Below are 23591 nucleotides of genomic sequence, written 5' to 3'. Positions count from 1 at the left end.
GGGCTCCCCCCTGGCCCCAGACACCCTCAGCGCTGGGTGGCAGTGGGCCCCCCGACCTCAGGAGGTCGTCTGTTTAAACTACGCCAGAGGATTTCCAGTGGCAGGTGGCATCGCGGACCCCCGGGCAGGACATCACACAGCTCTCGGGCAGAGCCACGGCCCCCTTTCCCGAAGGCTCCAGCAAACACACGTGAAAGGCCTCGTGCGCCCTCCCCGCCGCAGCATCACAGGAGCCCCGCCCGCACCTCCCGCCTGCACGCTGCGGGCCCGGTGGCCGTCCGAGGGCTGGAGGCGAAGGCCCAGGACAAGTTGAGGCTCTGGGGCCCTAGCCGGCGGCACCTCTGCTTCAGTAGAGAAAAACGTACACACACAATACACATGCACACACATACTGCATGTATGTACACTACACACACACACACACTATACACGTATTTATAACACATGCACACAAATCTATACACGTATACACATAAAACACACGTACACACGCACACACATATACACATATACACTGTACGCACGTAAAATACACAGACATGCACATATAACACCACACACACACGCAGACCACACACACGGTACATACAGTCACATGTACACATGTACTGTACATATACACACACTACTATACACGTACACACACGTACACGCACACAACACACGCGTGCACACACGGTGCTCACAACCTCTGCTCTCGTCCCCCCGCGTGGTCACAGCCTGGGCAGGGGCCGCGTCAGGGTTTGCAGTGGGGCCACCAGCCCAGGGTCACCGCCTCCCCCGGGAGCCGCCCCTCCCCCCCCAGCACCTGTGCCCGGAGAGACGCCGTCACAGCCCGCTCGTGACACAGTGGGACAGCTGGACCATCCTCGGGGTGGACGGATTCACCTAGACCTGGATTCAAACTGGAACCCGTCGCCTGGGCCGGAAGGACCGACGCGATGTGTGTCCGTCAGCATGGACGGCGCTCCCGCAGAGCCTGAACGGACCTGAGCGCGGCCTGGCGCTCTGGAAGCCCAGACCCCCGGGGGTCCGAGCTGGAGGCCAGGCCCCGAGGAGGACGCAGCCTGAGGAGTCTGCAAAGGCAGGACGAGGACACAGACGCCACCACCTCCCGGGACCATGGAGTGACAGCCCCCAGGAGCCCTCGTGGAGGTAACGGCGCGACGCGAAGGCTGGGAGACAACGGGTCCTGCAGGGGCCAGTCCCCGCCCCCACACCGGATGACTGACTGCTCCAGCGTGTCCACCTCCTTTCCTGCCGCTGCCACCCGGGAATGGGCCAGCGGGAGTCGACAGCCGGCCAAACGTTCCCGGGGGCCCTGGGGCTACCATGCGCGCCGCAACCCCAGCTCCACGCAGGACCAACCTAAGACTCACAAAGGCTTTGAAATCAAGACCACGGACGTCCCAGCCCCGCTGAAGCACACACCGCACCCAGTAAACCATTAGACGTCAGGTTTCAGAGCGAGAGTGAGGACGTCGATTCCCATCTCGATGCCAAGACGGCTTTTGCTGAAATATCAGCTTGTTTCCACAAATGCTTCCCGGTGCCTCCACTTTGCTGGGGCCCAGATGACCGCCCGGTGGGCCTGCCCGGCACCAGGCTGGCCCGTGGATGCCCAGGAGGGCTGAGAAGGGCTCGGAGCCTCTGCCCTGGTCGGGGCGGGGGGTCCGGGGCCAGCGTCTCGCGGCCTCATGTGTGCCTTTTTCATGTAGAATCCTGTGAGCTGTTTCAACGGACGAGAGAGGTCCACAGCCCCACACGCGGTGCCAAAGTCAAGAAAAAGCAGTTTATACTTTCCCTTAGTCCGTAGACATGTGCGTCACAAATGGAGACGGCGGCTCTACGTGTCGGATAAACTCAGAGAAAGGAGAGAATGGGGACGCCCCCTTCCTGCCGGCCCCACGCTCCCTCTGGGCGGGGCCCCCGCCCTCCGTCACCGGCGCTGGGCGGTGCCACCGGGCCCGCGGGTGCCTCACAGCCGGCTTCTCCGTGAGGGCTGCGGGTGGACCGGTCAGCCTGCTTGTGGACGCCAGGTGGTCGGAGCAGCCCGCCTGGGCTCCAAGATGCCAGGTGTGTGCCCCACCTGGGGCCTCCCCGGGTGATCCCGGGGGGCCGTGCCGGGGGCTCGCACGTGCCACGCACCGGTCACACGGAGCCCCCAGGAGGAAGCCGGGCTGCCTGGACCCATCGAAGTGACCTGTGAGGTGGGCGACGGTCCCCCCTCCTCTCACCTGCGGAGACCCGGGCCCTCCGAGCCCTCTTCCCGACTCCCGGCCTGGCCCTCGGTCCCTGAACCCCGGGCTCTGGCTGGGCAAGGAGGCTGCGCTGAGAGTCGGGGCTCCTGAGGCGGCTGATGGATGAGAACCTCCCGCGGGGGCTCTGGGCTGATGTGCTAGGGAGGCGCGAGGGCCGTGTGCAGGGGCTCCGCCCCGTCCGCACCCGGGCCTCGGGGGGCAGCCCTGCCTCACCGCACGTCCCGCCCGCCTCCTCTCCCGGGACGATCGCCGCATCCTGCAGCTCCTCTGTCACTTAACTGGGGAATTTTCTCCACGTAAGCTAGGACGTCACAGGGTTGAAGTTCCCCAGACACACGCTTGTGCTCGAGCACGCACACACATGCACACACACACACACACACACACACACACACGAGGACCTTGCTGCCGAGTCCCGACTGTGTAGCCTCTGGGACGCGTCCCGACTGTGTAGCCTCTGGGACGCGTCCCGACTGTGTAGCCTCTGGGACGCGTCCTGGGTGGCACAGGGTAAGACACGTCCCTCCCGGCTGACCGTCCCGTTGGGGACGGGACACGTACTCAGCGAACGGCGCCGTCAGACCCTGGGTCCCGCCAGCCCGCCCTTCAGGGGTGGGGGTGGGAGGAAGGCGGCGGCCGGCGGGGGGTGGCTGCTGGTCCTGGTGCAGACCTGGGCACCCGCGAGCCCCACTGGGAGAGCCACCCGCTCCCAGCGCTCCACACAGTTGGCACACGAGGCTCATCTGTGTTTTAGGGACACTTTTCAGTCCAGCGAGAAACCTGCGCTTCATCTCAGGTGGAGCCCAAACGCCCCCGAGGGGGAGCCTGCCTGGCCGCCGGGCCGCCTGTGCCCAGCCTCTGCCCTCGGCTCCGCGGGTTACATTCCTCCCCCATTCACACCGGGGTCTCTCCTCTCCTCCTGACCTGGCCGCCCTCGCACCTCGAAATCCAGACGTCTACAACATCCCAGAGTGCTCAGCAGCCTGCGTCCAGCCCGGGGGCGCGGAGGAGGGGGTGATGGGGGAACTAGGGGCCACCCACCTGCCCACCCACCGTGTACACGTCTGGGCAGCCGCTGGGCCGGGTCGGGGCCACCCTGCACTGGCCTCCCCCCACCCGCGCCCCGGCTCCAGCCCTCGCTGACTCCCCAGCATCCCTGGGCGTGCTCTTCCTCCCCCGCCCCCAGGCCCGCCCGGACAGGCTGCTGCGCGCCAGGCGCCCCCGCGCCTCGCCGGGCGCCCAGGCCCACTGTCTTCCAGCCCGGTTCCGACGCGGCCCCGTGTGCGTTCGGTACACGCACCCCCCTTCTCCTCAGACCCACCTCCTGCTTCCTCTGCCCAACCTCCGAGCCCCCGCCCCCATCTCCCCCCGCGGCCCCCCCCCCCCCCCGCCGCCTCCAGCTCCGCCTCGGCTCACGCGCGCCCGCCAGCCCGGAGGGGCCCCCTTGCCTCTGATACACTCACAACCGCTCTTCTCTCAAGGAATTCCCATTTTCCCCCCACGGAGCCTTTCACCCTAGAGAGGCCACGGGGCCCCCTGACTGCCCCCCCCGTTAGCAAACGTCCGCGTCCCCGGCACACAGGCTGGGGACGGGAGCCAGGAGGAAGCGGGGAGGACGGTCCCACGGGCTTCCGGAGCGGCCGGGTCTGTGCGCAGGCGGCACGCTCACACGCGTGTACACACGCACGCGCACACGTGCTCACACGCTCACACACGTGCACGCACACAGATGAACAGGAGACCAGGGGTCAGGAGCAGGAGCCCCTCCTAGGACGGCAGCGCACGCGCCCTGCGGCCCGGCAGACCCGCCCTGGGGCTTCCTGTCCAGGCTGCCGGTGGGTCCCCGCGCTCCCCGGGGGCCCCTCGTCCCTCAAACACAGGGAGACCAGACAGCGGGCGGGGCTTCCACAGGCACTGGCGGAGGTATTCCTCCCGCTGGCTTCAAGAATGTACAGCAGAAGAGGGGAAAACACAAACTAGCAATTTCTGATGACCTTGCTGAAGGTCGCACCTCATCTTTCTGCTGCGGTGGGGACAGAGCTTCAATTCCGTCGCCAGCACGACAGGATAAGGCCCCGTGGCTCCTTCCACCCACAGACGTGGCCGCAGTCCCAGGAGCCTCAGTTCTGGGAGGCGGGGTTTCCCCGAAGACAGAGCTTGGACACAGCCAGCTTGCCCTCCCCGCCCCTCCTTAGATCCTGGCAGTGTCCTGCCAGCACCTTAGGGCCCCTTTGACTCTGGACACAGGGACGTAAGCGCGACCCCAGTGGTGCAGCCGTGGCCGCCCCTCGGGGAGGGGAGGTCGGGGGAGGCCAGCCCTGCTCCCCCCCCCGGAGGAGGGGGCCTCTGCCATGTCTGCAGAGAACAGAAGCTGGTCCTCGCCTGGGGAGACCCCCGCCACGGCTCCTCCCCACGAGGTCAGGGTTCAGATCTGATCCCGGCTCACTCACCCGCTCCCCTCCTACACTCACCCTGCCGTCCGGGCCCTTCTTCCACGGTGATGTCCAGACAAGCTGGACCCAGTGAACGAGTGCCCAGTGACCGCATCAGGAATCCCCTTTGTCCCTCCTGTTGCGGGGGACCACCTGCTAATCACGCCAAGTCCCCTCCCGCTGCTGCTGCTGGGACCGACTCTGAGAAGGGCGCTTCCTCCTGGCTGTCATCCCGCAAGCTCACCCGCAGCCCCAAGGAGACGGAATTAAGCAGCAGTGGTCCTGGGGTGGCAGCGTCACCAGAAGCACGTCTAAATCCAATACTATTTTTTTAATGGTGGCATGTTATCCCTTTCCTCGAAAGAACAAAATCCATATCAGCAGCACCACATACAATCCCAGGCACACACAAGTCCCCTTCGAGGGCCACAGTCACGCCTCGTCCTCCTGCCCCTCGGCCTGGGCCGGGCGCCTGGGCTGCGAGGGCCCCGTGCCAGGAGCAGGAAGGGAAGCCCATGATGCTATGTTCACCTCCAGGGAAAGATAAGCTGGGAAGTCACAGGACACTGTCACTCCTAACTCAACGAGGACAACCCCTCAAGATCACGCAGCAGCGGAAACCCAACCTGGATGAAGCGCTGCGTGAGACACAAACTCCCATCCAACCCCAAGTCCTGGAACTGCCCTGCCCTTCCTGCGGAAGCAGGAGGCTGTCTCAGCATCTCAGCGCAGCTGTCAGGAAGACGAGAACCTTTAGGAGGTGTCCACGGCCGGGCTGGGGGACTCCCAGGTGGCTGGGTGTGTCCGTGCCCGTGTGTCCAGAAGAGATTAGCATGTGAATCAGTAGGTCACCCGCCACTGTGGGGGCATCACCCGACCGGCCGAGGGTCTGAACAGAACAAGAAGGCGACTTTGCGGTCTGCCTGAGCGGAGACGCACTTTCTCCCGTCCCCCGACACCGGTGCTCGGGGTCTTGGCCTCAGAGGTGGGTCGGGATGTGCACCTTGGCTCCCCCAGGGGCCAGGCCTTCGGGTCTGGACCAGAACTGACCGCACTGGCTGCCCCGGGCCTCCACCCTGGAGACATCACAACTCTCTTCTCTCTCTGCCCTACAGGTTCTGTCTCTCCCGGGAGCCCTGACTCACACAGGCTTGCAACCGCTGGCCCAGCACTCACCTGCCACGTGCACGGAAGACCAGGTGGCACTGGGCGGAGGTGGCGGTGGCAGGTCCCTGAGGGCAGGTGAGGAGACCTTGTCGGGAGGAGTCAGGCACGGCCGTCGGGCCCTGTGTGTGGGCGCCTCTCACGGGGCCCCCAGAGGACGCCGGCAGGGATGCGGCCAAACCTCACTTCTGGGAGGAGTGTTTTCCCCTGAAAAAGACGGACTCACTCCATATCAGCACGGAGGTGGCACCTAACGGCACTGGGCGGCGTGGGGGCAGGCGGCCGAGAGGCCAGAGCTGGTCAGTGCCCCTCCCTGGCTTCATTTTCTTCTCCTCTCAATACGCCCCCCCCAGTGCCGCGCTGGGGGATGAAATGTCCCTGGACAGCAAACCCGAGGTCCTGAGGGTGCAGCGGAAGGTGGGGCAGGAGGGCAAACCGGCCTAGATGGGGTGTCAGGGTCACACCCTGAGTCTGCCAGCTTTGAGCATTGAGCTCACTAACCACAGCCTCCTGCCCCCCTCGCCACACCGGGAGGAGCCAGGGGAGGAGCCGGGGGAGGAGCCGGGGGAGGAGCCGGGGGAGGGGCCGGGGAGGAGCTGGGGAGGAGCCAGGAGAAGAGCCTGGGAGGAGCCAGGGGAGGAGCCTGGGGAGGAGCCGGGGGAGGTGCCGGGGAGGAGCCGGGGGAGGTGCCGGGGAGGAGCTGGGGGAGGTGCCGGGGAGGAGCCAGGGGAGGAGCCGGGGGAGGAGCCGGGGGAGGAGCCGGGGAGGAGCTGGGGAGGAGCCGGGGAGGAGCCGGGGGAGGAGCTTTTGTCCAGAACCTGCCCTTTCAGAAGTCACCATGTCCACCTGCTTCTCCAAGCTGAGGCCGCGGGCAGGTCGGGCTCCGCGCTCGCAGGCCGGTGCGTGTGGACGGCAGGAGGGTCTGCTCCCCGCGGGGGCCCGAGTGTGGGGCGGCCTCGAGCCCGGGGGCCCCAGAGGCCGGCACCCCCTTCGGGGAAGGCCGGCCGGCCCGAGGGGCCCGGGCAGCGGTGTGGCCGGCCTGCGTCCCCCGGGTCCCCGCGGCGTCCTCAACGCCCGCTGCCGGGTCGGGAACGGCGCTGGGAGCCGCGTACAAAGCGACGCCCTCCGTCAGCATCTCTTCCTTCCGACGCGCGCTCACCTCCGCACGCCTCACGCGGCGTGTCTTCCCACCACGGTGACGGTCAGCAACAGCAGAGGCGCCGACGACTTTAACCCTGCAGCAGCTAGGCGTCAACCCGCGTGGGACATGCTGTTTTCTCCCCAAAAAAGGGAGGGGCGTCCCAGACACGCCACACGGTAAAGGCCGAGGCCGCTGAGCAGGGCGGGCGGCCCGTGACGCCCGCGGCCCGGGTGGGGGGTCCCCGCGGCAGGGCCCCCCGGACCCGGCGGACACCTGCCCCCTGAGCCCCGCGGGCGCGTGGCCTGGAGGACTCCAGGGAGATGGATTTCCATATCAAACCCAGTTTCGATGAGACGTCTTGGTTAAAAAAAAAAAAAGCCAGCGCATCCATAGCCCCTTGATTAGATTTTCATCTCCTGAGCACACAAATATGAATATTTATCACCATGGATGCAGACGCTCCTCTTTCCAATGCTCTGATCTTGAATATTATCCACCGCTAATTTTTATGAAAATTTGGGCAACGTAATGTTTTCACATAAACTGACAGTTCTTGAGATAATCCCGTTATTGTCTGGTTGAAAATGACAGCTTCCGCTTATTCCTGTGTTAACAAGGGATTAAGTATTGTTTTTCATTCCCATAATCTAAGACGGACTGGAAATTAAAAATTGAACATTGTATATGAGCAGGGCTTTGAGGCCCAGAGTTTGTTTGCATTCACTTAGGGAAGATCTGTAAATTAGCAGTTTAACAAGCAGGCCCTTTCCTGTTGCTGTCCAAGGCACCATCACAAAACATCCCTGACGCTTCTAAGCAAATTCTAAAATAATTTCTTCAGTCTGCCTGCTGTACCCCCACACCAACACAAGCCAAAGAAAAAGACTCCCTTTGCCAAAGAGATAAAATGGCAACACAACTGATACTGTTTCAGTGCGGAGCGGTTCACACCCACACCCCCTCGGAGGCGCGAGTCTGCACCACCTCCTGGTCCTCACACCCCGAGACACACCTGCTCAGCAAAGCCGCCCAGTGGGCCCGGCCAGCGGCGAGCACCCGGCCAGCACTGCACCACGCAGCAGCTGTCTCTTCATCACGATGACTGGTTTCCCAGATCGAACCGTGGGTTGGATGGGGTTTTGCACAAGACTATCCTATTGTGCTTCCAGCCACACACACTACATTTTATTTATTTATGTTTATGTCCCTGCCTGGTGTGCAGAATTCTTCACCTTTTCAGTTATTGTCCGACATGGTGTAGAGAACAGGACACAGATGTTTCTTAGAAGCTGACTTGTCCAAAGGTGATCCTTTGTACCTAACCCCAGGGTTAGGGTCAGTGTTAGGGACGGAGCGGTGTCCCCGCAATTTATATGTTGAAGCCTTAACCCCAGGACCTCAGGATCTGACCACATGCGGAGGTGAGCCTTTATGGAGATAATTAAGGTAAGGTGAGGTCATGGGTGGGCCCTGATCCAGTGTGATGGGGTCCTTATAAGAAGAGATAGGACACAGACACACACAGGGGAGGAGACGGCATCTTCACCCGAGGGGAGAGGCCCAGGAGGGACCGACTAGCCGGCACCCAGGTGTCAGATCCCAGCCTCCAGGACGACGGGTGTCCATTTCGGCCTGACCTGGGGACGCCCTGAGGCCGTGCTGGCAGAGCAGCACAGTCGGCACGGAGACACCAGCCCCGGACGCCCCTCTCTGTGATCGCAGGTGCTGTTCCCCCCGGAATCAGGAAAGAACTAGATGTTTTTAGTGTAGCACTAAGTCCCAGTGCTTGTCAAGGGAAGAAAGTTACCTCTTAAAACACTGCTTTTTGTTTTACGCTCTCACTCGAAAAACGGAGCTGTGGTTCCAGGTTTGCACACACGGAAGCCTAACGCGCCTCGGAACAAGGCCCTTCGTTCCACAGGCACAGAGGTGACCCCTCTGCGTACAGGCTGGTTGAGAGTCTGGCGTCCCTGGCCCTCCCGAGTGGCTCGGTACCATCACCCCAGGGAAGGGCTCTCCCTGTGCCCGCTGTCCTCAGGAGCCCCTAAGAGTGACCATAAGACACACCACGTGGACGGGAAGGGTCGTTTGGCAGCCAGAAGGACGGTGCCTGGGCTCTGGTCCAGGTTTGGCATCCGGGGGGGCCCCATGGGGGGCAGGACTGCCCACCTTGACTCCAGGTGCCAAGCTGTCACCTGCCCAGCTGCGGGGACCCAAGTGGAGGTGCCGGGGGGTCAGGAAGGAGGAACATCTGGATGCACCTGTGACCCTGAGGCCAGACTGAGGGGCCTGCTGTCCAAGATGGCACTTGCCGAGGTGCCCACGGACCCCTCGGGGCTCCAGCAGGCGTAGTGTACACGGAAGTTGGGAAATCAGGGTTTTGCACTTGTCTCATGAACTTTACAGGTAAAAATTTTATGTGTGCAGTTAACCTACCATCTAGTGTGAAAATACGTCCTACTCACGGACTATAGACGGTGTCGGTGTGCCTCAGGGGTATAACTAAGGGATTTCAACTGTCAAGAATCTTGAGAAAAAAATAAGAATGTAACAATACAATGAGAATTAGCTAATTTAATAAAAATAACAAATTAGATTATTTACTTTTCACGTTTTCTTGAAAATATGCAATTATCGGAAAGGTCTATAAGTGAACCATTTCCATGCCTTTCTCACCCGATGAAGCTTCACAAGACAGACAAGATCCGTCACTGCCCCAGCCCTGGACGTGGACAGCAGTTCTCCCCTTCCTCAGCCCTGATCCTCCCGTCACAGTTCACGCTGGCAGACAGGGGGTGTGTGTGTACGTGTGCGTGTGTGCAGGGGGGCCTGGGGAGGTGGGGACCCAACGTAGCCTGAGGTCCATCCAAACTTGGCTGTTAATCAGGAAACCCATTTGGCTGGAGAGGCGACCTCTGTTGAAGAGTCAGGTGAGCCACGCTTGTAACCCCGACGGGAGAGAGACTCAGCTGCAGGTGAGCTGATAATCGGTCCAGGTGCTTGGATGACATCTGTGATTTCCAGGTACGGAGGGTCACACTGTGCCTCCCAGAGAGGTGTGTGCACCTCCCAACCCTCAGCCTGGGAGGGAGCCTTACTTGGCAATAGAGTCTTTACAGATGTGATCTAGTTAAGATGAGGTCACAGTGGGGCAGGGTGGCCCCAACCCAACACGACAGGCGTCCTCCTGAGAGGGGATGCACAGGAGGCCACGAGAGGACCGGGAAGAGGCTGGAGGGATGCAGCTGCAAGCCAGGGACGCGGCAGCACCAGGAGCAGGAAGAGGCAGGAAGGACCCTCCCCTGGAGCCCCCGAGGGTGCCCGGCCCTGCCACACCTGGATTCTGGACGTCAGGCCTCGGAACTGGGCGAGAATGCAGTTGTGCTGTCTTAACCCCCAGTCTGTGGCACTTTATTACAGCAGCCCTGGCACCCTGACCCCAGGTCAGCGGCGGCTCGGTCCAGGGGACAGACTGATGGGCAGCAGGGGCCCGGGGCCGAGGGCCACGCGCCAGCTGTGGGAGGCCCTGCGGGACGAGGGCAGGTTAGGAAGCAGATGCCACCGCTGGGGCGACACGGGGTAACATGGGCGCCGGGCTTTTCAATAGGGTCCCATTTGGGAGGGATGCAGAGACATCACAGGACCTCGTGGCCCCAGTGAAGGTGGAGTGTCGTGGTCCGATTTCAGGGCCTGGAGTGGAGCCACAGACGGGGTACCGTGTCCGGGAGTCCAGGTAAAGGGAGGGGGTGGTTCTGCTGGGCCTACGGGACCTCTGACCCCCTGGATGCTGCCCAGGACCGAGCCCCGAGCCCCGAGCCCCGAGCCCCAGCCGTCCTTCCCACCAGTAACCACTCTGCTTAGGTGTGGATTCACGCACGTGCCTGCTGGTGACACACAAGCGGCCTTGCGGGTGCCGGAGACAGACACTGAGGGACGAGGCCTGGTCTCACGGGGACGTCTGTGCGTGGGTCCCTCCTGCTGCGGGGACACGGGGCCTCCCGGGCAAACCTCGCTCACCTCTGCCGTGCTCGCCGACACGGCGCTGCCTGCTCATCTGTTTTGACGAGATTATTTTAAATTTGGCATTTGATTGTATTTTGTGTTACAATGATCACTAATTATTTCACGTGGGTGAAAACAGCCTCTTTTTCTAACCCGTGGATAAAGCAGAGGGGACGTAATCAACCAGCAAGAGAGGGAGGCACGTCCGTTGTCATGGAAACGTGGCCTGGGATGTTCACAGTTAAAAAGAGAAGGGCCTGGGGGCTGACGTAGAAGGGGGGGCCTCTGTCGTTCCCGCGACCGTAGAGAAAGCGGGCCCAGGTCAGGAGGAAGCCTCTTCCACAGCAACAAGGCTTTCGCGGAGGTGTCGCAGCGCAGGAGAGTCCCGGAGGCTCCGGGGGGAGGCGGGACAGAGACTCGGCCAGTGCCGGGCGGGGCCGGGGTGGGGGCGTGTGTGTCCACCTGCTGCCCAGGGCTCACGGTTCACCCCGTCCCAGCTGGGCGCTACTCAGCTCCCGCCACGAGTCAGGAGCCCCGCGCGATGGAGACGCACGTGGGTTTCACTCTCGCGCTCACGGATGCAGAGACAGACGTGAGCTCGCCCGACGCCGCACTCGGGGGCACCCCACGCGGGAGCCGGGCAGGGCGCAGGGGCGGGGCTTCCCCCCACAGGCGGAGCCCCGGGTGACGCCCACCTTCTCGGGATCCGCCCAGAGGAGCTGCCCCGCCCCCCGACTTGGGATCCCCGGGAAGAAGGTTCTGAACGCAGCGCCCTCACTGGGGAGGGACGGCCGGCACCACCAGCGGCCCCGGGTCACCGCCGAGATGGATAAGGCGGAGTCCTGACCCCCAGGGCTGTTACAGCGGGGAGCGAGTCACCGTGAGGTCATCAGGGTGGTCCCGGGCCTGGTTCCCGCAGCCCCTGCCAAGGGATGACCCCCGACTCCTCCCTATGCGGATCTCGGGCGAGAGTTCAGGACTCGGCGGCGGCCAGCGTGCGGCCTCCAGGAGGACACGCGCCTGCGGGCGGGAGACCAGAGGCCAGCCCGCGGCCCAGCCCGCAGTGGCTGGTGGACGCATTTCTGGGTGACACGCGCCACGGCGATGCTTTCACTAAGAGGCGGAACTCCGGGTGTGCCTGATTTCGAGGCCAGCGAGGCCCGGGCTCCGGAGGTGACCGCCTGGAGGGGTGTCCGGCCTGCCCGCCGCTGCCTGCCTCCCCACGCTCGCAGCGTGCGCGCCGCGGGGGACCCAGGAGGGGATGCACGGGGCGCCCAGGGTGGCTCTGCGGCCTCTGCTGCTGCCTTAGGAAGTGGGGTGGGGGGTCGCCCCGCGAGCCTGCCTCTCATTTTCTTCACCCTCTTCCAAGCAATTCCGAGCCTCACGGGTTGAGGATGGAAAGGCGATTCTGGAATATTACATTCTGAGGGCTCTTAGGTGCATCTCCAGAGCTCAGCTTTTTACATGGAAATCAATTCCTGATTCCACGCTACCGGCTCCATGGGGGATGCTGCGGGAACCAGCCCACACGTTATCGAGCCGGACGCCCCCGCCCCGTGTCTCCGGGGGACGGCCGTGCAGTCCCAGCCGGACCGCAGCCATGCCCTGCGAGGAGACAAACATCGCGCACTTTCCACAAAAGCGCGGCTGAAATGTCAGAAAGGGGGGGTCGATGGGGGGACGCCCGAGCTGCCGCCACAGACAGACAATACTTATTCCATTTTACGTGACTATTTACCCTGATAGTGAATAAAAATTGAGTTTGTCACTATAGCAACTGCCTCATCACACGGCACCTTGCCTGCTTTAAATCACGAAAAGTATTGAAAAGACACCGTGGGCCCACGTGACAGGCTGCTTTATATAGCATTTCAGGAGAAAAGGACGCTCTTTCATGATAAGCTTATATTTGTCAATATGTCAAGTGCCGTTAATTATATCCAACATATTTTCATGTGATTTTCTTCACTTTTGAGAAATAAGAAAACGGTATGAAGAGCAGAGGTTAGGGCTGTCGGGCGGGGGAGGCTGTGCTGAGCTCTGAGGGGCCCTGCCAGCAGAGGTGGGGACGCGTCACCGCGGAGGGAGGGGGCCACACGGCTGCCCCTGAACGCTGACCTCCCCGGGGACCCCTCAGCCCCGCGTGGGGAATCCTCAGGGCAGCCTTGCACAGGCCGCTGCAAATATTTTAATGCAATTTCATGCAGGTTTCCTTTTCAAACATAAGTTAGGAATATTTTCAAGTAAACAAGCTTCTCTTAGGACTGACGCACATTTTGCATTTAGAAGAAAAAATATCAGTTTTCTCTGTCCAGGAACACAGATTAGAATAAAATAAGGTGATGGGCACAGAATTACAACACTGAGGAGCCAGAGCGCAGGCAGATGGGCACAGGGCGGGCCCCCCGCGGCCCAGGACGCCCCCCCCCCCCCGAGGGACTGCTGGCGTCCGTCCACCTTCTGCCCTCTGGTTGCAGCCGGCCTGAGGCTGGACGGGGAGCCTCGGGGGTGGAGGGCGGACGGCAGCCCCGCCAAGGAGTCCTGAAGGCTTCTCGGGTCCCACGGGCGCCTGCAAACGCCCAGTGTCATCTCCAAGTCAGCTCACAGTCCTTACCCAAGAGGCCCTGTCAGCTCCAACGTCTCCGCCTTCCTATTCCTTACACTCAACCTCAAATGCCACCGAGTCCTGCTTCACACACTCGAGTCCGTGGCTCTATGTAACAAGACCCCTCCTCCACCCGTCACAGCTCTCCACCTCCGGGGCCCCGGGTGGGATCCCTCCAGGCCACTCCTGCCCCTCTGCTGTCCACACCCACCAGGGCTCTTTCCCCTGAATTTCCAAATATGGGTCTTGAGCTAAACCAGGGATATTTTCAATTACTAACTACGACCTGCCTGTGCGTATACACACAGCACCGTGCACCCCTTCATAAATGTGGGGTGAGTCGCACTGAAACATTCTCTACAGCCGCCTGGGAACCTCACCCAGCTCACACGTGGTGGTCTTTCCCCTTTGTCCTCACTTATTTAAAAGCGAATATGTGCTCAGTTACTTCGGTGGCATGTTTTTTCTTTATTAAAACGATAACGATGGTATTTAAGATAAAATGGCAAAGAACTACACAGGCATACTGAACTGACATCCACCTCCTGGTTGGCTGTTGTCCTAGGATTATGGGGTGTAACCATGGCGGGAGACTCCCTGAGTTGCACACGGACATCTCTGTACCATCCTTGCAACATCCTATGACTCTACAATGATTTCAAAATAAAAAGTTAAAAATTGATACTAACACAAACTTTGAAAAAGGAGAGCACTCTCTGACAAGCCACCAACCCCACTCTAGAGCTGACCTCGCACCTGCACGTGGCCCTCCAGCCCGTGTCTGTGGGCACAGTTTTCACAGCTGCCCTTAAGGTCAGAGGTGCCGCAACAATTTTTAATGAAATCACTGAAACTGTTCATTCGATCACTATAATTAGTTACCTCCCTGTGGTTTTATACTTTTATAGGTCAGTTTCAGTTTTTCCAAATTTTTGTTTTTTCATTTTCTTACCTGGTGAACGACCCTCTTAAGATAAACTTCTGGGAGCACGAGTAATGAGCTGAGGGGTAAAATTTCTTTTTTAAAGCAATAGAGTCCCACTGGCACGCTGCTTGCCAAGAGTAAAGTGCAAGTGTCAGCACTTTCGGCCTTTATTAAGGAAACCCAGACGACTGCCTGTAAGCCACCTCCAAGGGTGAGCCTTCGGGTTAGATGCTGGGGTGTCACCAGGGCATCTGCAGGCCCCTCAGGCGAGGGTGCCCCGCCACGACTGTCCCCCGCCCCCAGCTTCCGCCGGGCTCCACGCCTCACCACACACACCCCCCACCCCGAAAGCCAGTCCCCCGCGGGCACCGCCAAGTGCCTCAGCGCCTGTAAGTACCGACTACACACGTGTGTGTTCACTAAGCGTGATGAAGGCAGGCGCCCGGCTCTGCCCATGCGCGAGGAGCGACAGCTGCGGGGTGACAGCTTCTCCTCCACCTGCTGACCACACGGAGACCCGTCCCCACCATCTCCTCTGTGGGGGTGCCTTCTTCACACCTTGGCAAAGGCCCCCGGACATCATGTCATCCCCGAGTCCAACCCGAGCTGCGGGCCGGGGTCCGGGGGCTCGGCTGGGCACGCGGCCCCCCGAGGGTCCCTGTGCCTCAGGCCGTCCCCGCCTGCCTTTCTCTGCCCGCTGACCCGTGACCCCGGCTCCTCTGGAGACTCCCTACACCGCGGCCCCGGTTCTGAAAACACCTGTTAAAGCAGCACATCCCGCACCCCCCAGCCCCCGGCAGACGAGCAGCGACGCGCGGCTCTGGGGACGAAGCCAACCGTTTCCTCACACGTCCGTCTTGTCTACCCGTCCCGCCCGCTCGGTCTCACGCGCGACTCCCAGGAGGCCACACACCCGCCAACGCACATCACATACAGTCAGGGTGGCTCGTCGGGAAGGAGCGCCACCACGGGTGCAGACTCTCAAGGGGCGCTGGGGATCAACGCAGTCGTGGCCACAAAATCCTTTTTTTGGACAAAATCTTACCCAGGAGCCCGAGCAGTGACAGAGGCAAGGGAAGAGCAGCTGGCTTAGCCGAGGGCGTGGACGGCGTGCTTTGCTGGGTCCCTGCCCCGCAGAGCAGGGCTCTGGAAGCCCAGGGCTCTCTGAAGTACCTGAAACCACGTGTGACATCCCATGACACGAGGGGTGGGGCCAGGCCGCGCCGCCCCAAACCCGCCACCTCCTGAAGGTGTCTCCAACCCTGCCCGCCCCCTCCCCGTGACGCAGGCCCGAGGTCTTCGCGGGAGCGGTGGCTGCCCGGTCCCCGGCGTGCTGCAGACCCGCCTCGTGTCCCCACGCCCCCGCGCCAGCCAGCCTAGAGGACACGCTCAGCCGGCCCACGTCTGCAGCTCCTCGCCCTTGCGTGTCCTGTGAGGCTCGGATCAAATACAGGTGCTGGTCTGCTCCGGCCTGTCTGCCTTCGTCAGTTTAACTTTCGGAGCCGGGGGCCCTCAGTGGGTCCAGGGAAACCTCCCCCTCCCTTTTCCAGAAACCGCACAGACAGCGGTCTCCCTCCTGCCTGCCTCCGGCCGTGCCGTGCGGCCGCCTGTCTGGGGGCTGAGCCGGGGCGTCTGCGCTGCTTCTGAGGCTTCCCCGGGGACGCCCCGCGCCTCCCGCTGACCCGCAGGCAGGGTCCTCACGAGCCGACTGCGGCCACACTCTCCAGAACTCAGGAAGCAACGGCTTATCTCGGACACACCGTGGAAGCCACTCGCACGGAAATGCTCTCCTGGGGACTATCCAAATATTTGAGTTTTCTTTGTACTCTGATAATTTTCCTTGGGAAGAAACATGGCTTCATTCATTTAAAAAAGGTGAACACTTTCGACATATCAGAAAGTAGATTTTGAAATACGTCAAAATACCACCAATCTATCAGGAACGTGTGCGTCTACTGTAAGCTGTTCATTTCCTTTAAATTTTGTTTTGAGATATTTCCATTTGGCTTAAAAGGTTTTAATTCTGCTATCTGTCATCGCATGTTGAATCACAAGCACCAGGGAGACATTCTGTAAATGCTGTTAGATTCTGAGGAATCAAACTCTGCTTTACTTTCCAGAGTCAGGAATTAGCAGGGACATTCATATCAAATACATTTCAAAAAACATTAGAAGCATCAAAATCAGGTTCAAAACTGCACGAGGCAATTAAAATTAGAAAGAGAAATATGTTAGCTTTTTAAACAAATCTCCACTCTCATTTTCACCATCCAAAACCACTCCAGATATACAAACGCCCCTTCCCTCTGTCCGGACAGAGGTTGGTCAGGCAAAGCTACATGAAATTTGGGTTCTGAGCTTGAGAACCCATTAGAGTGACCTCAGACAACTTCCAAGCTCACAGTAAAACTGCCTTTTGATAGGGAAAATTGCCATGTAGAAAAGGACAGGAGATGGAGAGCTGATCTCCAAGTACCTGGTGGACCAAGGAAGCCCCGGGGACCCTAAGAAGACAAAGGCGGCTCAGGGAGAAGCCTGGCGGGTGGGCCTCTCAAGGCCACATTTCAATGGCGGATGAAATGTCTATAAGTGGTCTGGGATGTGGCCATTTTCTGCCCCCAAGGGAGGGTGAGGTCAGGCTTCTGGCCCCTTGGGGACCAGAGAGGAAGCAGATCAGATGTGATGAAAAGGGAGGAGCAGTGTGTGTGGGGGGGGTGTCTGCTAGGGTCTGCTCTGCCCTGCATCCCTCCCCCAGCGCCCCCCCCACCCCCGCAGCGGGACCTCCTGCCCACACGTGAGAAGGGCACCTGGCCCGGGCAGAGGGCGCCCCTCTGAGGTTAGGGTACCATCTTCACACACAAGCTGAGAGCGACTCGGGCTCCACGGGTCCCCCCGATCCTGGACAGCACGTCACCACCTTCCGCTCCTGAGCTGGGGGCAGAGCCAGGAGCTGCGGGACATCAGGGGCCCCGCTGCGCCCAGGCTCCTGGGACGCTCGCAGGTCTCAAGGACAGAAAGGCAGGGGCCACGGCTGTGCGCGCCTGGAGCACAGTGAACGGACCGGGCTGGAGGCAGACTCCGGGGTCACCATCACAGGGACAATATAAGGGCCACGCCTCGGGGAGACCCCGGGGGACCCCCAGATCCCACAGAGGGGGCGCTCAGCGCAGCCGGGCTTCAGTCAGCAAGGGCGGGAGGACGAGGTCCTGGGGCCGCGGACCGCGGGCCGGCCGGTGGACAGCGCGGACCAGGCCTGGCCGGGCTGTCGGGAGCAGACAGGGGCTGACGCGTGGGCACAAGGAGTCCAGGCTCATCTGGGGGGAGTTTCTGTGATGAAGGGGACGGGGAGCGGGAGGCAGGGGACCTCTCAGGGCCCACGTGGAGGGACCGGCGTCCGCAGAGCTGTCCCGTGAGTGAATCGGGAAACACGGGGGCCTGTTTGTGTGCTGACAGGAAGGGACCAGGGCGACGCAGCAGTGATGACGCCGGAGAGGGGACGTGGGGGGCCACCCCCGAGGGAGGGGTCACCGCGCGTGGCTTCCACGCGGGTCCGCGGGCGGCCGTGCAGGCGCCCCACGGGCGGGAGGCTGCGCGCGCATGCGCCGGGTGGCTGCCCCGCAGGAATGAGGGGGGCGCGGGTTTGGGGGGCGCCGAGTCCGCCTCTGAGATCCGTGCCTGGGACCCCCGGTGACGTGAGTCCGCAAAGTCCTACACGCCGCCCCCGCCCGCCCCGCTGCCCGGAAGCCACGGCCGTGCGGCGGGCGAGGATGGGGCCGTGCCGGGCGCCTCCCAGCCCGGCCCCGCATCCCCCGGCCCGGTCCTGCCGCCCCCTCCTCCAGGGCAGCCCGGCCGCTCCCACGGGAGGGGGGAGGGGAGGGGAGGGGCGCGGCGCCCGCGCTTCCTTTGACCCCCGACACCAGCAGTCCGAGCCCAGGCCAGGCCGGCTCTGCCCCGTCCCTGGGCACCAGGGCTCCGCCCGCAGGAAGGCCGTCCTGCAGAGGCCGAGGGGCGGCGGGGGTGGCCGGCGGCCGCGGGTCAGAGCCCTCCACTCGGGCCTGGATCCTCCGAGCCCCCCGGCCCTTCCCGCCCAGGGCGTGCCGACGGGGTCGCGGACCCACCGGCTCCGGGCGTCCCCCTCCCCTCGCTGGCCGCCACGGCCACAGCGCTCGGGGGGCAAGCCCGGGATGTGCTGGGCGCTCAGAGCCTCATCAGCGCAGCCTGTGCCCTGACGAGCCCGCGGTCGCTGAGCCCCGTCCGTGCCCGCCTGCCGCGTGCGCGCCGGGGACGCGGGGGCGTCAAGGCCAGGCCCTCTGCCAGGCGCCCCGCGCGCGGCCCCCCGAGCAGCAGCCCCGGCACAGGTTCTCATGTCGGGAGCCAAGACTCGACCCGGGCCGGCGGAGCTGCCCCGAGCGGGCGGCCGGCCTCCGGGTGGCTCTGGGCAGCCCTCTCCGCCGGAGCGCGCACCCTCGATGGCTCATTGCCGCCGCGGCGGGGCCCTGAAATCTGGGATTTCAGACGCGCGCGCGGACGGGCTTCGGTCCCGCTGACCTGCCAGGGGTGACGCCCACCCCGAGAGGAGTCGCGTCCGCCGTCGTGCGTGCAATTCACTAACGGCCCGGGGCTGAGGGTCCTCGGCTCCAATTCTGATGGAGAGCTTGGTCAAGGGCCCGCTTCTGAGGCCAGCGCAGCGACGCGGGGACAGGACGCCTCCGGGAGGCACCCGCCTCTCTCCCGCCCCCGCCCCCCACACGTCTTTAACAAGGGGGAGAAAAGCGCACCTTCCGGACCCGGAGGAAGGAGCAACCTCTCTCCCTACGGACTCAGCCCCTGAGAACCCTCTGAAGGAGGAAGAACGCGTTTCCGAAGGTCCCGATGTCTTCTGAGCGGGGACCGCTTTTTCTTGGGGAGACACCGGATCACCATTTCAGACGCAACCGGGGTCAGACAAGCCAGGCACCACGCATCACCGTTTCCACCGACGGGAGGACAAACCCCGCCCGGCGCCGGGGCCCCCTCTGCCGCAGCCTCACGTGGCGCGGGCTGACCCCTGACCCCGGCCCAAGCCGCCGGGCACCCCCCACCCCCCGACCGCGCGACCGCCGCAGCGACTCACCGAGCTGACTCCGGTCTGAAGAACTCTCAGTCCAGACATTTTTTCCAGTTTGTCCTTGTTGTCCACTGTTAGGAGAAATTAAGAAGGAAGGGGTCAGCTGGAGAGGTAAGCGTTCTCCACACACCCTGAGCGTCTCCGAGGTCACGTTCCATGGTCACTGCCGAGGCCAGTGACTTAACGGGTGCTGTGGACAAGCCTGGGGCGGAAACCTGGGTGGGGGGCTCCCCACCGAGAGGCGAGCGGGCGCGGGTCCCTCTCGCTTTGCCCATAGAACGTCCTCATAGGAAACTCACAGCATCCCTGTGAAGACGGGATGAGAAATGGCAGGCAGACCTGCTTTGCAAACAGGAGAGTCTTACTTTCTAACGATGTGATGGTTATACGTGTATAGTCACTGGGGAATAGGTTCCACTCACAAGTGCTGCGTTCACAGGAAAGAGTCACTAGCAGGCAACGCCCAACTGTGCCCTCGTCCCACAGCTCTGGGAGCTGTTTCACCCCCTCTTACTCCTGCCCCTGCAGAACATTCTGTAATAATCTGCCTCCCTGCAAGCCTCATCCTGGCCTGCTCCTGACTTAGAACCAGGAGGACTCTCAGAGAGCGGATTACCCTCCGTGGCGGGCCGAGCAGAGGGAGCCCTGGAAACAATTAGCAGCTGGGGATGCGGCCTCGCTCATCCCACCGCCGGCGCGGCAAACCCGCGGTCCCACCTCCCGGAGAGCAGCTGTGTCACAGAGCAATTGACCTCGGCTTACAATTCTGTAGAAATATTCTTTCGGATAAAGCCCCTGTCACTTTGGCAATGAACACCAGAAGAAACAGAATTTTATTGCAAACCCGAAGAAGGAAGAGTGCATGGCAGTTGTGATTCATGCAGAATGAGACAGCAAGAAAACAGCAATTACTTTCACCTCTTATTGTGAAACCCCTACGTCGGTGGCGGGTAGTGACATTACCTCCTTTAGAGGGACAGCAGCAGATCCCGTCCTAGCCTGCCTCCCCTGCCTCTGGACCCTGCCGTCCTCCGGTACAAAGTCCTCCTTTGAACAAAGGAACATTTTTTCTTACACGTAGGTAATTGTGCAGGCACGGGGGAGGCAGACACAAGCCCGGGGGTTAGAGCACCAGCACATTAAGAGCCTCTAAGCTGGGGGGGCGCAGAGGGGCAGGGGCGGGGAGGGGCCCATAGGTAAACCTTGAATGGAGGAGAATATTCTTTAGGAGACAGTATAAAGCGATTGATTTTAATGTTCTCCTGCGAACAAAGGAGGCATTTTACTGAATGACAGGCTGCTTGGGGGATAATAGTCCATCTTCAATAAGCTGAGGGACACAGCACATGAAGATGGAAATGAAAAGCGCTCCTCTAGCTGCCGAGAAGGGACGGGCGTTCCAGGCGCGGGAAGGAAGAAGCCGCGGTGCAGCGCCAAGGGCGCAGACCACCCCGCCCGGGGGTCGGCACACCTGCCGGGGAGGGCCCGGTGGACACACCTGAGGCTCGGCCGCTCCGGGTCCCCACCCGGCGGGCAGTGTGACGGCTGTGGGAACAGGGACGGGCCCTGGCTGTGTCCTGAACCGGCCGGCGGAGGCCCGAGGCGACCGTGGGCCATGCTCGCGGCCGGATCACCCCCATCCCACACGGTGCAGACGGTCCAGGGCGCGAGCCCCACCGCGTCCACACGTGGACGTGGGGGTCGGGGGGCCTCAGTGTCCGCACAGCTTCCCTGCGTCCCCCAAGCACCGCAGTCCCGGCGGGTCCAGGGTCTGGGCAGGGCTCCTCACCCCAGGCCCTGGCAGCCTCTTCCCTGCCCGACACCCCCATCTCTCCCCTCCGTGAACGCGGCTGGGCCCCCACGGGGGGCGGGGAGGGGCGGGGAGCCGCAGCGCCAGGCCGGGCGTGACCTCCGAGCACAGGTCGTGGTGACGTGTGCGGGCAATGCTTGGGTGTCGAGGCCTTCTGTTTTTAATGCAATTAAGTTTTCACAATGGCTGTGTTTAATAACTGGCTCAAAAAATTCCTGAAATAGTAAAACTGAGCTCCAGCCCCATGTGTACATTCCTTTGTTTCTACCCAAAGTCTAGGTCTTAAATGTGTCATGTTTCCTTGATTCTAAAATGCGTTTCCCCGCATCTGAACATGTCCGGGGTCAGGCTGTCCCAGCTGCCGTCGTGTGAACGCGGCCCACTGACCGACCTCAGCCCACGGCCTCAGAAGCTGTGGAGGAAAAACACGTGTCCTTGTTTCTACTGGAAAGTTTCCCCCGGGCACCTGTGATGAGCTCCAGAAACTTCTAGAAGGGACACCGGATGCCTGGAAGGTCACCCCAGCACCTCTCTGAGCAACCCTCCTGATGGCAGCGTGGTTGTTGGAAGACCACAGGCATCATGTTGCAAAGTGATGTCACGTCTCCCTCACTGAGTTCAGCCCCCAAGTGCATCCACTGCGGACCCCCCGGGGCTGACCACCTCTCAGGGTCCACGTCCTGCCTGAGGGTCCAGCCAGGGAGCCTGGGAACTCAGACGCGTGCTGACGAGCGACTACGTCCCTTAAAGGCTGGCCACTGAAAACTGACAGCGCTCCAGGGAATTGTCCCAGAAAAACGAAAACCGTGGGACGGACGGCACAGAAGTGCTGGAGGAGGTGCGTCCGGCGGGAAGTCCGAGCGTCTGGGATCCCCTGGAAAGGGGCCCCGATGTGACTGCGTCCCTCCAGCGTCAGCAGGAGGGATCACTGTCTCCCCAGTCCTTCCATTACCATCTGCGGAAGTCCCAGGAGCGTCGCCTGTTCTGCAGGTGTGATGCGTCAGGGGGACAGGTGGTCCATCACTGTCGCCTGAGTCACGACGCCACGTCTGTCCCTGTTCTCTTCCGCTTTGCAATGTCTGTTCCATCCTTTGATTCTATTATGTTCCTCACATGGTGCACGGTTTTACCCCCCCCCCCAAAGTGGGCCTCCTCCAAATAGCCACGTGCACACACACGCATGCATGCATGGGCACACACGCACGCACAACACGGGCCCACACACAGGTGTGCACACATGGGGCGGCAGCCTGTGGGGAGGACCCGTCACCGTCATTCAGCTTGACAGGAACCCACAGGTTCTGCGCAGTAGCAGCTGTTGCTGAGCAAGTGGTGACTCTGCCCCAAACCCCGCCTTGTCCACAAGGACAGCACGAGTAGCGTGTGTCTCACGGAGGCCGTCCCCACCAGGGCTCTTTCACAAAGGGCACGGGAGCCTCCTGAGGCCGCGGCACCTTCTCCTAACAGCTCACGCCAGAATCGTGAATCGTGCCACCTTCGTGTCCAACTCCGGGTCCATCTCCACACCGCCTCCATCCTTGTCCAGAGAGCGGCAGTGCCCCAGGAGCCGCCTGGAGCTGGGGTCCTCCGAGAGCCCACCCAGGGCCCCCATCCTCCCGCGCTCGGCTGAGCAACCCCCATGGAGGTGGCCAGTGCGCTTTCCAGCCACACCTGCAAGTCCCCTTGGCGGCTGGGACGTGTGTGTCTGTGGGGTGTAAACCCACTTTGGTCTTGCGCTCTTTTGGTACCTTCTCAGTCTTGGGCATCAAGTCCTTTTCAGCAAAGCCTGTCTTGCTCTTTCTTTAATGTTTTTGTTCTTTGAAATGTCTCACTGGGGGGGACGGTAGCCACACAGAGACACTGTAATGGTGCCTTTTTTCCAGCACGTGTGAAAGGTACACAACTTACCTTAAGCACAGCCCTTTTGGTTTTTGTTTGTGTATATTTATTTATTTTAGCTCAAATTGACCTAAAAGAACAACAAGCCCAGTCGTCTTCAGCACGTTTTGTGAGTCTCAGGCCATCCCAGAATCCTCCCAACGTTATTCTACACTTTCATCATTTTGTAAGCTTCCTCCGAGCCATCCGCTCATGCATCCCTTCCGCTGAGTGCGATCAGAGATCACACGTCCGAACGTCGGATC

General features: G+C 61.7%; 1 protein-coding gene across 1 annotated transcript in view; it reads right to left on the bottom strand.

Moving 5' to 3' along the window:
* PTPRN2 (protein tyrosine phosphatase receptor type N2) overlaps positions 1-23591 on the bottom strand; it is a 641085-nt gene that overhangs the window by 225670 nt on the left and 391824 nt on the right. Inside the window, 1 exon segment of the mRNA XM_057732470.1 lies at positions 19644-19708. Coding sequence (XP_057588453.1) covers positions 19644-19708 — 65 coding nt within the window.

The sequence above is a fragment of the Hippopotamus amphibius genome, chromosome 4, assembly GCF_030028045.1.
Source record: "Hippopotamus amphibius kiboko isolate mHipAmp2 chromosome 4, mHipAmp2.hap2, whole genome shotgun sequence".
NCBI lineage: Eukaryota > Metazoa > Chordata > Mammalia > Artiodactyla > Hippopotamidae > Hippopotamus > Hippopotamus amphibius.
This window is presented reverse-complemented; position numbering and strand designations above follow the sequence as displayed.